Here is a 15,712-nt window from a genome sequence, read left to right on the forward strand (position 1 = left end):
TAACATTTGTTTATTTGTTTTAATTTTGCGTCGCATCAATCAAAAGGTGCGTTCGACATTATGCGGCGCCGCAAAGATCGGCTGCCGCCTGATAAAAGCGATGCATTCTGGTTAAACACTTGTCTGACTTCGATCGGCGCTTCAGCCGCCTCACGATCACACGTGCCATCAAAGTACCGCGAGAGCAAAACGAGACCAGCCGCCGAGGTCAGGCGCTGCAGTTGCTCAAAATCGGCTGCGAGAGCCTTGATGACCACACACTTTATTCTCATTGGTCAGATTCTGTGATGACAAGCACTAGGTGTGTTGGGTGTTTATTGTAACAATTCCAATAATGCTCACAAATCTGTGTTTTTTTAACAGTAAAAGCATTTTTAGTGTAGTCGCACTGTTGAATCACGTTTATCAATGAAACACTGATAAAAGCATATATACCCATACTTTATTGGTATTTTTAAATAGTAAATGTTGAACTTTATTCATGAACAGATGGCGCTGTATTAAGCAGTACATAAAAAGTGTTTCTGTTGCTCATGAAAACATTTCGGTGTATTTGAAAAATACAGCATTTTAATTTACTAATTTAATTTAATCTGTGCAAACACCGTGAGAGCGTTCACTACCGGGAGCAGAAAGTGTCCGATTTTTAATTCCGCCCCGACTGCATGCGGCTGCTGTCTCCAGCCGGTGGCAGCTAGTGTAGTGCATCTCGAACAAGCCTAAATATTCAGTACACTCCAAGCAGGCTCGTTGCGAACTGTACAAGAGTCGATTCTCGATAAGATTCAGTCGGACTGATTCAGTTCGATTCGTAAGCGAATCATTCAAACTCGGTTTTGTTCAACAAATTCATGGGAAAGATCCGACTCGTTCAGAATCGGACATCGCTACTTTTGAGCTATCATTATAAAGAATACTATCAATATAAGATACAATGACTCACAAATAGACTATGTAATCTTGATATTAGGCTACATTCTAAAAAAATAAATAAATATATTGTAACAGAAAAAATATCTAAGAGGCACAAATCAAATCGTTCCTGTCCTCGCGCCACCCCCGGCTCGTCCCAGTTGGTCCAGACTGGATTAGAGCGCTGCAGCATCAGCGGATGATCAGGAGTGAAGGCCGGGCCGCTGCGCCCCTCCACCAGCCGCATGCTCCCGCACACCGGCATCAGTCAGCCAGTAAGAAATGCGCCGGGCAATGTAGTGGATATTAACCTTTCTTTGGCATAGCCGCTTATCAGAAACGGATCTCCTCAGCGAAGCGCTCGTTTAAAACTCTGCTGGATGAAATCACTGCAAGCTAGCAGCAACATCACTTGGCAGCACAGGGGAGACGTGCTCCTGTGAGCTGAGCACCGTACATTCCTCCGTTCGCTGGATGACAAATGCCAAGCCTCCGGATGGAGATATTTTAGTCGGAGCATGGGGGATCGCGGGAATGTGTGTGCTGCTGTTTGGGGAAACCGGCTGTGATGTTTAACCGCTGCTAAAACGTTGACTGTGAAGCTCGTGTGTTTTTGCAGTCAGCACAATCAAGGTGACGGCAGCTAGCCCGTTAGCTCGCGAGCTATCCGGTTACTGTGAGACAGGGAACAGAAAACGCACCGAGTGCGTTTGACATCGAAATATCGTTACTGATTAAATGAAAAAGGAGAGCACACGATAAGCCTGTGCACTTTTTCTTTGCACCGTGCACTTCCTTATTGGATAACAGTGCTCGTCGCTGACAAGGAGCAGATGCCAGGAGATGCTTGATACATTCTGGTGAAAGAAAAAAAAAACTTGACACATCCAACTATAAAATTACATATCAAACTCGCGTGCTTTTTTAATCAGCTGAATATTTTAACATTAACCCCCTAAACCCCGTGGGGTGTCGATTCTGGCACCGTAGGCTACTGTATATTAGTGACTACTTATGATCGGTGCCAAGCAATATTGTCGTAACATCACTCTTATTAAGTGCATACTTGTATTCGTTTAGAGAAAAATACACCTGCTTCGTTCAGGTCCTGTACGTTAAATGAGTCTTTTGTATCAGTTTCTTGCAACACACGGGTCTCACAGTCAGAGCGCTGGTAGCTTAAAAATCAGAGTGGATGCCAAAGCTCCGGACGGACAGATGATGATGGTGATGATTCACTCTACGGGAATATGAGGAAGCTGCCCTGAACCGAGCACACAGCTTCGCGTTCACGAAACCCCTGCCGTTCCCGATGGTGAAATTAGCCGGCGGCTGTTTGATGAGCAGCAAACGAAAGCCACCTCTCCTCGGGTCGCCTCTGAAGTCGAGCTGACAGAAGCTGGTGGGGTTAGTTTGAAAGGCTGGAGAAGGGTGTGACCGCACTTTGTTTAAATGTTACATGCAGCTCTGTATAGAACAGCGAAGCTCACTATGAACGCAGCCTGGAATTTCTACGTCAATCCGTGTGGATGACGCCGCCGCCGCCAACGTTCCAAAACAAAACGTCGAAGAGGCAAAAGTTGCTTTTTAAAATAGTTTGTTTCGGCTAAAGAGCAGCGGGTCTGTTAGCCATGTAGCTGGCTGCACATGACCGGACTGCACTTCTCCGACTAATGTCTACGGTGTCGGGTCTTTTTTTAGTCTGTGTTGTGCGTGCGAGTGTAGATGTATAGCGTAGTTATTTTAGCGTCGTCGTCGTCGTGACTGTTTCTGGTTGCTATGGCATTTTTAAACGGCCCCAGACTGCTGGACTGGGCAAACTCTCCTCCACACTTACAGTTCAACAAATATGTCCTGACTGGCTATAGACCCATCTCCTCCGTCCAGGAGTGTATCAAGAGTCTCTTCTATCTGCACAATGAGCTGGGGAACATCTACACACACGGTGAGTGTGAGAGCCTACTGCTTCAAAAGAGGAAGCTGACAGTGCCCTCTCTCTTTATGTGCTTATAACATGCTTCACGTTTTATGTGTCATTGTTTTTTTTTTTTAACTAATAATTCTAATGAATTAGTATTAATAAATTGCATGACTTCACTCATGTCGGTATGAGTTTTGCCCAGCCTGGCTGCTTATGTCTTACCAGTATTTGCATTTGTATTACCCATTCATAGCTATAGTCTAAATCCCAAATGATCAGTTGCTGTACCACCAGACACTGGATATGGTCTGTATTTCCTTCTTAAGCACTGTGTGTTGTAAACTGCACACCTTACTGGCTTTTTCATAAAACTACATGTTAATGGAATAGTTCACCCAAAAACTATTTATTTACAGTCATGTTGGTCTAAATACATATGTGACCCTGGAGCACAAAACCAGTCTTAAGTCGCTGGGGTATATTTGTAGCAATAGCCAAAAATACATTGTATGGGTCAAAATTATCGATTTTTCTTTTATGCCAAAAATCATTAGGATATTAAGTAAAGACCATGTTCCATGAAGATGTTTAGTAAATTTCTTACCGTAAATGTATCTCAACTTAATTTTTGATTGGTAATATGCATTGCTAAGAACTTCATTTGGACAACTTTAAAGGCGTTTTTCTCAATATTTAGTTTTTTTTGTACCCTCAGATTCTAGATTTTCAATCTCAGCCAAATATTGTACGATCCTAACAAACCATACATCAATGGAAAGCTTATTTATTCAGCTTTCAGATGATGTATAAATCTCAATTTCGAAAAATTGACACTTAAGACACTTTAAGGTTTTGTCATCCAGGGTCACATATGACTTTCTTCTGGGGAAAACAAAGGAAAATTTTTTTAAGTTGTCCTTGTCAGTCTTTTTCATGCAGCGATGCCTTCTCCATTCATTCAAGCCTGAAAAAGCCTCAAAAGTGTGGCAAAGTTTGTGAGAAGTGAACTCAAATGAATCATTCAATCATTAAGCAAATTTGCTACTTCTCTCATGAACTTGAAAGACTTGAAATATAGTGTATAAGTTTGTGGAGTACTGCTGTGATTAAAGTGATTTTGTGTCCTTTTTGAATGTTGACATCTTCAATCACCATTAAATGGAAAATACAGACCAATAGATTGTTCAAAATATCTCCTTTTGTTTTCCGCAAAAGAAGGTTATATCATACAGGGTTGGAGCGACATGAGGATGATTAAATTGACAGAATTATCTTTTTTTTCTTCTTTTTTTCTGAAAACTGTCCATTTAAATGATTATACAGCTACACCTTGAAATGCAAAGAACTGCATCTTTTACGAAACTCTCCATTCTACTCTTGCTGTGTACATCACTATATATACTGCAGTTTGCTATACATAATTAATTGCACTAACAAAAGGAGTTATTATCTTAAGTAATTTGTGCTGTATTTTTATATCAGAGCTGCAAGTGAGCAGTATCTAGACAAGCGTTCCAGTGCAACAGTTGCTGAGTGAAAATTTAACAAATGTAAAATCAGGCATAAAGGTCAACTCCAAAGGAATTTCTGCTTGTAAATGCTTCTAAATTGCAGGACTGTGTGGAACCATCAAGCTGGGTCATGTGGTTGCCTGCAGGTGTACTGTCGTACATACCCTTTCCTTCCAAGAAACTGCCATTTGGACTATTAAAACTTTGTTAGCATCATATTATATTGTTTTGATAGCAAATGACACATTCACACTGATGTGCATTACTGAAAACCTGAGAAGAACACTGCATCTGAGCACTGCACTCTCAGAGTGTGTTCTCAAGCCAATGCTGTGGTTCAGAGTATATTTGAGCGTGTTCTCCGGCCTACTGTAGTCCAGTAAGCAGAAATGAGAGGTTTGAAATAAGTGACACAGCTTAAATTGACCCAAAAGATGACTTTGCTGTAGGGAGCTGCACCTGCACCTTTTCTAAGCTGAAATAAAGAGGCATTTATTCTGTGTCTGTACTGTTTGAATTGGTAAAAATACCTCCTTGTGGAGTTTGTAAGACAAGGTGAAAATAAATACTGATGAATGAAAATTTGTTGCATATATCATCACTTTTTAAAATTTTTTATTTTTACATAGGGTGATTTCCATTCTTTGCGTATGAACGCATCCGAGGTGCATGTTCCTTCACAGGGTTTTGCTTTGTGTTCAAGTATTTGTGTTTTACTTTGCATGATATGTATGCACAATTGTATCCCATGTTTGCACGCCATGTCTTCAGAGCAACATTTGAAGTTCTTCATAGGTTTCTACCTGTAACATTGCTGTTTAAAGATAATTCAGTCTATTCCTGACACTTGACTATGACTAATAATCATTACTAGTCTGTTTCTGTTCTGTGCACTTCTGCTGATGTTTTTCTGGTCTGTGGGCTCCTTTAACCCTCATGCTGTTTGTATAGCCACTAATGTTCTATTATCTGATTGCACACTTCTGCAAAAAACAATTGACACTTGCACATACACCACAAAATTGAAGGCACAGTTCACTGAAAAATTAATTCCCATGCTGTTCGAAACCACTTTTGTGGGACTCAAAAGACGTTATTTTAAGAAATGTCTCTTTTCTTCCCCTTTTTTTAATTGTCCACACAATAAATATCAGCATGGCCCAACATCTATCAAAATATCTTCTTTTGTGTTCAAAGAAAGAAAATCATACAGGTTTGGAAGGACATAAGGGTAAGAAATGGTGGTAGAAACTTCATTGCTTTGTTAAATGATGAAAATTGTAGTAAAATTGATGAACATTTTCAAGCCAATTTAATTATGATATAAATTGAAATTATGACAAAAAGTCATTTAGGGTATGAAAAGTAGAAATTATGACAAGTCAGACTTTTTACATCATTATGACTTTTCATCTCTTGAATATTACTTTTTTATATATATAATTTGGATATAATTTATGTCATAATTATAATTTATCAAAGCATTATTTTGTCTAACGTGGTTGGAATGATTTAAATTTGAAATATCATCATTGCCAGTGAAACTGTTTCTTTAATATAACATTTACAGTACGTACAAAGTGTAGGTGCACCTCAAATGCATTCACTTTTCTTGGGCAGAGTGCATGTTCTCTATCAATAGTGTCTTTATCAGAGCGAGTGTTAAGCCAACAGAGATAACTCACTCAAAATAGATGTGCTAGAAGGCATTGGTGCTTATACCTGACTAGGATAAATCATTTGACACTGGGGGAATGACAGGGGCTTAGAGAGAAAAAGAGATTCACAAACAACAAGAAGATTGTCCAACGAGATTGTCTTTTCATGTACTTTGAGCCACTAGTAAAAAGCCACTGACTGTCATTCAGTGCTAAAGACTTTTAAAGACCTTTGTTTTAGTGTGTAGTTTGCATTTTGGCAGCTGCTGCTAAAATTAGCACAGCGAAGCCACTGAGACCCTCATTGTGCTGGGCCGTTCCCTGGGCCTCCATAAATCCATGTGTTGTTTAGGCTGCAGCATTCAACTCAAGGGACACGATGAAACACTGCAGGGCTTGCCTGAGCATAATGCCAAATAACGACCTTCTCGTTCTCTTCACAGGCCTTACGTGTTTCAACAGCGCTTCAACTACTTCTTCAGTGTACAATGACTCTCCTGAGCCTCTTTGTCTCATTGTTTCTTTCTCTCCACTCAGGAATCCCTCTGCTCTGTTTCCTGGTGCTGCTCCCGCTCAACATCCCCTGGTCACAGATCAGCGTGACGTGGCTCGGCGTGGTGCATTTCCTGGCCTGCCTGTCACCGCAGCTGGGCTCAGTGGTCTACCACCTCTTCATGAACCATGAAGGCGGCGAGCCCGTCTACAAAACCCTGCTCACGCTAGATATGTGTGGAATCTGCATGATCAACACGCTAGGTCAGCATCTCAAACTGGTGTCAAATCTATCCGAGTGCTCCATCACATTATCTCTTAGTATTCTTTTCAATTCTGTTCTCTGTTTTCCCGTGCTGATTCAAGTTTTTTTTTTTTTTTTCCTGGACACCCCACATTTGATATTTTTGTATTGTTCATACCTGATGAGGTCACCAGATCAAGTGGTCGGTCATCACATCATGTTTAGCGGTGATCATCAAAACAGGCTGGTGTGCATTAGAGACCCGTGTCTCAGCAGCCCAGTGAATTAGTCAAATGTGCATTTCTCCTATATTTGTAGTGGTAGTTTAGGCTGTTGCAACATTTTATCAAAGGAGAAGTGTTGCACAAGAAAACAGTGTTGCAACAAAGGAAATAAAGAAGCTAAGAGAAAGCAAAAGAGAAATAGACAATGAAGAATCCATTGAAGTGCCTTACAAGACACATGTACAGCAGCAGTGACGAGACTGCTTCACTGCACTTCCATTGTCTCTTGCTCTGTTTGTTTGATAAAGATCTCATTTGGAATGTTAAAGTGCTTTTTCTTCGTTTTTATGATTATCCACCATTTAGTTGGACAACAAAGGAACGTTTTGTAGAGAGTCAAAAAAGGACATTTTGACTAATTTAATTTGATTTATTGTAAAAGTGAATTAGGCTTGGTGAGACAGAAATGGTTTTGAGGATAGTGTTAATTACATTAGGAATATTGGCATATTGAGGTAATGTTCTAATATTCTAGGATTTATACCTTTTCAGTGCAATAGATGGCATTCTTGTAAATAAGTCAATAATTGTAATTGATAGCGTATAAAAATTATACAGTAAAACATGTTATTTGGTTAACCCTTAGTTTCCTGACCATATAAATAAAAAATATATTATTAAGTTTAACAGCGCATTACGTATACATACGTGGTCAGAATTGTTGGTACCCTTGGTAAATATGAACAAAGAAGGCTGTGGAATTAAATCATTACATTGTTAATCCTTTTGATCTATTATTGAAAAAATTCACACAAATCTTTCATTGGATAATAAGAATTTAAAATGGGAGGAAATGTCATTATGAAGTAAATGTTTTTCTCTAATACACATTGGACACAATTAACAGCACCCTTTTATTCAATACTTTTTGCCAGTTTAACAGCTCTAAATGTTCTCCTATAATGCCTGATGAGGTTAGAGAACACCTGACAAGAGATCAGAGACCATTCCTTCATCCAGAATCACTCCAGACCCTTTAGATTCCCAGCTCCATGTTGGTGCTTCTTCTCTTCAGTTCACCCACTCATTTTCTACAGGGTTCAGGTCAGAGGACTGGAATGGCCAGCAGAAGCTTGGTTTTGTGCTCAGTGACCCATTTTTGTGTTGTTTTTGAGGTTTGTGTTTGAATTATTATACGGTTGGAAGATCCAAACATGGCCCATTATAAGATTTCTAACAGAGTCAGTCACTTATTGAATTTTTATCTGTTGTTATTTGATAGAATCCATGATGCCATGTGTCTAAACAAGATGTCCAGGACCTCCAGCAGAAATATAGGCCTACAACATTAAAAATACAGCAGTATATTTCATTGTACACATGGGGTACTTTTTATTCCTGTGTTCACCAAACCCATCTTGAGTGTTTGCTGCTAAAAAGCTCATTTTTTAGTTTCATCTGACCATAGAAGCCAGTCCCATTTGAAGTTTCAGTCATGTCTGATAACTGAATATGCTGCAGTTTGTTTTTGGATGAGCTAGGAGAATTTTTCTTGAAACCCTCCCAAACAACATGTGGTGATGTAGGTGCTGTTTGACAAATTTTTTTAAAGATTTTCTGACCCCGAGACTCAACTATTTTCTGCAATTCTCCAGCTGTAGTTCTTGGAGAGTCTTTAGCCACTCAAACTCTCCTTCTCACCGTGCATTAGGACGATATAGACACACGTCCTGTTCCAGGCAGTTTTGTAACATTTTATGTTGATTGGAAATTCTTAATTATTGCCCTGATGGTGGAAATGGGAATTTTCACTGCTCTAGCTCTTTTCTTAAAGCCACTTCACTAATTTGTGAAGCTCAGTTTATCTTTTGCTGCACATCAGAAAAATATTCTTTGTTTTTTCTCATTGTGATGGATGATTAAGGGAATTTGGGCTTTGTTTTCCCTCCTATTTATATTTCTGTGAAACAGGAAGCCATGGCTGGATAATTTCATGTTCATAATCACGCTGGTGTGCTCAAAATTGTTATATTCAATATTTCAGAGATATTTTACTCATAAGAATTTCTAGGGGTACCAGTAATTGTGTCCAACATGTATTTGAGAAAAAACATTTATTTCATAATGATATTTCCCTCCATTTTAAATTCTTATTCTCCAATGAAAGATAGATTTTTGTGATTATTATTATTTTTTTTTAATAAAAGATCAAAAGGATTAACATTGCACATTTATTTTCACAGCCGCCTTTGTTCATATTTACCAAGGGTGCCAAAAATTCTGACCACGTGTGTAATTTTGCTTCAAATTTTTTTTTTTTTTTTTGAAGTACAGAATATCATATAATTTATAGTGAAGAAAATGTCATATAATTAAATATAATATATAAAATTACATATAATTAAAATGTCATGTTATAATATAATTTAATACAATAATATATCATTTAAAGTCATAATATATAATTTATGGTGAAGAAAATATTCTCGAAGAAAATGCTTGTATGTTTGTAACATTGTTATTACAATTGTTTTTTTTCTCTTTCATTTATTTATTATATTTTTTTTGTAAGTCAACTTACTGTTTATTATGAAAAATGTAAAGGACAATCCCATAAGTTTGTGCATGACACATCCCCTCTAAATATATTGTTTTTATTTTATTTATTTACACAGTTTCTTAATATATTTGTTATCAGTTCTGTACATTATGTTGTTTTTTTAGTTTAGTGTGTGTATGGCACAAACTGTGCACCGTCTCTGATTTTTGTGGCCTTCTATTTTACCTTTTTTTTTTTTTTTCAGATTTTGGTTGTTCAAGTAGGGGGATACATTGTCATTATATCCGAAAAAATATATATATATATATCAGGGTTTTTTTTTTCTTTTTACAATGTTCAGTGGTAAGCAAATGCTTTACAGCAACTATATGTAGTTTTGTGTATTTGGAGCCCTGTACAGTTAAGTGAGTGTAATTTACTGTTGTGAATACAGTGGATAGCTGCACACATGCATTTGCTGGTGCCGTAAAGCAATCCACCCTTTTTTGTGGAATTTCGTATCTGCTGACCAAACATACTTGAATGATGTGAGCTGTACAGTTACTTGTCATCCTAGTAACACTGTGTTTTGGTTCACAGGAGCCCTGCCCATCGTGTACAGCACTCTTCTCTGCTACCCCTTCACCCGCACAGTGGCTCTGCTGATGTACATCCTGCTCTCCAGTTACGCCATCTACTGTGCCATCACAGCGCGCAGCAGAGTGCGCCGTCTGCGTTCTTTCGCCTGGCAGGCGCTTTTCCGCTTCTCGTTTTTCCTTCTGCGCTGGGTAGGTGTGGGTGGAGGAAGTCCCACCTCACTGCGTCACTTTCTCACCATGGATGCACTAGCGGTGTTGGGCGGTGTCATCAATATCACGAATCCCTGAGCGGTTCCGCCCAGGCCTCTTTGACTACTGGTGCAACAGCCATCAGATCATGCATGTGCTGGTGGTGGTGTCCATACTGTACCTACACTGGGGGGTGCTGGACGACTTACTGTGGATCAACACGTATCACTGTCCCTCAGACTGACAGTGGCCCCTGCTAGTCTGGATTCATGGGTAATAGGGCGTGAGGACCTCTTTTAGTAATGAGATGTTTGGTAATGCGACGTAATTGGGCAAAGAATGATTTGGGGTGGGGGGAGGCTGTTGTGCTTTGTATATAAATGTGTGCACGAAAGTCCATAAGAAGTGTTTTACATGTTTTTTAGGAGACACCAGTGCCAGCTTTGACACACATGCTTGTTTGTGCCGTCAGTAGCCAGAATGTACATATCTGCGTTTGCATAAACATTGTCTGTGCATGGCACTGTTTAGACCTGCTAGCTCAAACAAAGGCAATTTATTTATTTATTTATTTTTTGGTTTGAGACCTACACGTTCTATAGGCGCACACACACGCACATATGGGGTCTGACATTATTTGATGTCATGTGTTCACCAGCGTTTAAAGCATTTAATAAATAACCTCTAAATTTAGTTGTAGCTGAACAGTAAAAGACATGATCGAGCCCTCAAATGATTGGCTCTCGAAAAGTAAGATTTAACGCATCACGTAATCTAAAATTCGTTGTGCAAAATAGCATGGCTTTTATGAAAAATAATTATAGTTTGTCTCTATTCTCAATTTTGCTGGTGACAAACAAAGATCACCGGTGCAGAAATGATGTATGCACCTCCAACTTTCAACTTAATACTCTAATGCAGACTATGCAGCGTATCAGATGTTACATCAGTGCTAACACACACACACACACACACACGTACTGTATGCTCAGTCTCACAGCAACATTTACTGGAAATACTTGAGTTGATTTTACTTGTTTTATCACTTTTTTCTTCTTCTTTTTTTGTGTCGTCTCATCTCCCTGTTTAGGTCCACATTTTCCACATTCTCACCCCGATACCTGTAAGTGAAGGGTGAAGGGGTCATTCCTTGGTTTGCAGCCTTGTCATTTATACATTCACTGGCTGGTTAAAGCTGCTGAGTGGCCATTTTATTTTTTAGTGCCCTCTGTGACTTTGATCATGTTTGTTAACATCTAAGAGGCATTTATTCAATGCGGTTTTTGCAGGAGCATGACTTTAAAAATACCCTGGGAAGCATTTTACGTTACCTGCGGAAGATATTTTCTCTGCTGTGCTGCTGAACAGTCGATTCAGCCTTGTACACTTACAGTTTTAATATCCTAATCTTTAGTTTGGAAGATTGGATTTTGTACCGCTCTAAATTAGATTTAATTTCTTTCTGACCTTTAACCTCAATTATCCATGTAACCTTGGATTCAAGACAAGGCAAATTATTTTCTTAATGGCGTGCTGTTTGCACAAAGGCTTTAATTCTCTGCTGGCCATCCTCGCCCACTGTGCACCTGATGTTCCCGCTCATCAGACGAGGCAGATGAATATTAGACTCCAGAATGGAGCAATATTACACATGCCAATACACTATGAATTCCCCAGTGAAGACTAGGGGAATATTGGTACTGCTCACTTGTGCCAAGTTAATGCTATATATACGGATTATCTAAGTCCGTGGTAATGGGATGAACTTGATTGGATATAATTCATAATGGCCCCTCTGATTTAAGAAAAGTTGCCACATGACTTCAGGTTTAACAGAGCTTTTTACTGTGACTAAAGCTGAACAATCAGCCTCCTTTATATCTACTTTAGAATGTGATTACTGTAAACTAAAACAGTTCTTATTGCAGATTGCACTATGGAGATGTTCACATTGTTCCAAATGGGCTGTATTGTGCAGTTTTTGCACATTTGGATTTGTTAGCTTAGCACGCTTATGCACTACTGAGCGGAACAAACCAAGGATGACTCTCTTAACCCTTCCAACCTCACTTGTTTTAAAGAACTTACAAACAAACAACACGATGTGAGAGATTCACTGACACAATATAGCTTTTAGAACAAACACCAGTGAGGCCTGCCGTTCATTTCAATTACCCTCACTATCCGTATCATTGGCATTATATTTATTATATTTAAGATGTTGTTTTGACATTTGGCAATGTTTGAAGATGTTTTTAATTTGAATGCAACTACTACTGTTTTTTATTTATTTATTTATTTATTTATTTATTTTATATGTATATATTATTTTAACCAGTTGGGGATCACATATCTGTAAACAACCACAGTACTCTAATATCCTCTAGCAGAGATCAGACCTATTAGTGTAGAATCAGTGCATGTTAGGTAGAATGTCGATCAGATGTATCTGACAAACACTTACACATACTCTATGCCAAATTAGATGTTTTAGGGCCTCAAGTGTCGAGCACGATGGTCCTGATCTTTGCAGACCAGGGTGGTTTTAAAAACAAACCACTATTCCCTCAGAATTGGGGAAGGTTTACCCCAACCCCTTTAATGCTATTAAATGATAAACATTAGACTCTGCAATCAAGTGGTGCATGTAAGTACTAGTAAACCAATCCCCTTAAAACACAACATGCAATTCCTAATGCTTGTGCAATGCAACCTCTGACATATGTGCTTAATGTGCAGTAACAGAGCTAATGCATCAAATATATCTGTCTTTAGAAATGGAATGAGATCAAGAGAGCAGCCCAGAGGCAATACAACCATATCAAGTAATTAACTGCACTGTTTATTTTTTTACCAAAAGGGCTTTGGATCAAAGTGAAAACCAATTAAGAACTTACAAGTCCATATAGGTAATGTAAATACCTGTATGTAGACTGTATATGCATAAAATGCAAGAGGCATACATACCGACATTTTTATATATTCATATTAATATATAAAGCAACAATGTTATTTGGAAATATATCGAATGTTAGCGTATTTCATCTCAGAGAGCGACACTCAATATGGATTGTCCGATTTCATTTCAAAGGCAGCAGTGATTTGATCATTCTATACCTGTAAAAAGCTAAAATTGTCATATCACAATGACAGGCCTGGCAGGAGAGTTAACAATGCTGTTAGATTATTTAGTAGGGTTAACGTCATAATAATATGTCTGTACTACTATGATGTCATAATGTCATTAACACGGTCTTTGTTTTTTAAACTGTTTAGAAGGGATTGTAATATAGTTCGGTTGGTAAAATCTCTTTTTTACATCATTAAAAGTACAGAGGGGCATACAGATGTTTTGGTTTGGAAAACGGGGGTCCTGATATGTTATTACCTCTGAAACCCACTGGATAACTATGCATAATCGAAATATGTACATATATATATATATATATACACACACACACAAACATGTTTGTACATGTGAATTCCAAAAACAAGATGTTTTACCAGTCCTGAAAAGAAACAGATTTGTGTGTTCACACCAACATGTTTTGCTCAGACCATGCCATCCTGGGGTTTCCTCTTCTCAGGGTGCCCTGTCAGTGCTCACTTGTACTGAGTGACCTCAACAACTGATTTCGGGCCAGTTTTCTTTTCATCCTGTCATGTCGTCTTTGCTTGTTCTGGTTAAAATCGAAGACTGAAAAAAATGATGACAGTTGTATGTTTTTAAGGGCAAAGGTCGCGATGGCTTGTCAGTCATCAGGCATTTGGACTGTGCGTCCTTCTTGATGCATATTGCCTTCGTGGGGCCGAATGTGTCCGTAAATGCTGATCAAGAATGTGTTTATTCATGTAGTTAGTTAGGTGATGTGAGAATGTGCAGAGCATGTTACATTGAGCCCTAAAGGAAATGGATTGCATCATAACCCATGTTTTAGAGGAGGAACAAGGATGATATTCTCATGGATGATGTTCTCCTGTCTGTATATTCTAATGTCCTGTGGTAAAAAATAATGACATGATGTATGAAACTATAATAACCTTTTTTTTTTCGTTTTGTTTTTTTTTCTTTTCTTAGTATGCAGGTGCTGGATAGCCTGTTAATGATAATTTAAAAACTACTCATCATTAGTTACATTTTGCATTATTATGATAATGGATATATTGTTATTATTGCTATTATTCTGAGATGGGTTACCACTATCAATGATAATCTTAATTTAAGTACAAAGGCTGAGAATACTAATGCACATAGGAAGACGGGAGGTCTCTGAAAGATCTGTCGTTTTTTGTTTCTGCTCCTGCTTGTGTGTTTTTGTTGAATTTGATTGTTGTTTGGCACCATCTGGTGGCCACAGCGCTCTATTGACTCTTATGAGTTGGTAGCAGCATAAATGATGTTCAGTTAATAAACCGTGTTGACCTTCTGGATGAAAGTCTGTCACAGGTCACGCACTGAGCCCTGCTGGCCGTATATCTTTGTTTTTTGTTGTTTTATTTGGTGTCCTCATTTATTGCAAAATTTACTTATTTATTTATAACTTCGGTTTTACATAAATATTTCTTGTTGTAAATGGTTTTATCTACGAGCGTGTGTCTCTGTTGGTTTGTTTTATGGGCCTATATTTCTCTCTCAGTCTATTTGTGTGTTCACAATTACATTTGTGCACACAAGACAGATCTTCCAAACCCCACGGTCGCCTGCAGCAATTGTGCAATAAATTGAGGTTTATATTTTTAAAATTCTCTCGTTTGACTCCCTTTATTTTTTAAATGATGTTGATGAAACGCTTTTATATTTTGACCTCCACTTCTGGTAATTCATGTTTGCCTATTTATTCTCACAGGTGTAGTGAAGTGCTTGTGTGACTGTGGGTGTTTAAAAAAATATTGTATTATATTCCTCTATTTATTAAATTGATCACTTTTGAGAAATTAACCCTAAACAGAAATTTAAATGTGAAAATTAGGGTTGCCTTAATTGAGGCATTCAATTGAATGTGAAAAGTACACGTCTTCTTGTCGAAAAACATAACAAGTAGTTTATTTACTTATATAACTTATTTATAGTAAACAAATAAAATCATCAAACCCAAATATTTTAGGGTAAAAAGGTTATAAATGGTGAACTAGTTTCCACCAAACTACATACTGTAAAAACACGACAAAACAAATAAATGAACCTCTTTCAAACAGTCTAAGAAGCTTTCAATCACAATATTTATTTATTTAAGACGAAAAAAAAAAAGTGGTGGCTAATACTGTTACCAAAGTGCTTTAACAATATTACGACATTTTGGCGGAAAATATGGTTGTCATGGTAAGTTAAAGGCATTTACTTTAATGCTTTAGTGTTTAGTTACCTATTGTTACAAAAGAAAGCGTAGGAAATTTGAGTTTTAAAACAGAAAAGTTCAAGAGAG

The 15,712-nt window shown here is 38.0% G+C and overlaps 1 protein-coding gene across 1 annotated transcript; it reads left to right on the plus strand.

The window, feature by feature from the left end:
- The first annotated feature begins 390 nt into the window (after positions 1-390).
- paqr4a (progestin and adipoQ receptor family member IVa) lies at positions 391-15,001 on the plus strand. Its single transcript, XM_058769664.1, is given in 4 exon segments — positions 391-2,857; positions 6,540-6,758; positions 10,102-10,375; positions 10,377-15,001. Coding segments are annotated over 4 exon segments (816 nt in total). The 5' UTR covers positions 391-2,691; the 3' UTR covers positions 10,534-15,001.
- Positions 15,002-15,712: the final 711 nt, after the last annotated feature.

Source organism: Onychostoma macrolepis, chromosome 03 (genome assembly GCF_012432095.1).
Source record: "Onychostoma macrolepis isolate SWU-2019 chromosome 03, ASM1243209v1, whole genome shotgun sequence".
NCBI classification, from domain to species: Eukaryota; Metazoa; Chordata; class Actinopteri; order Cypriniformes; family Cyprinidae; genus Onychostoma; species Onychostoma macrolepis.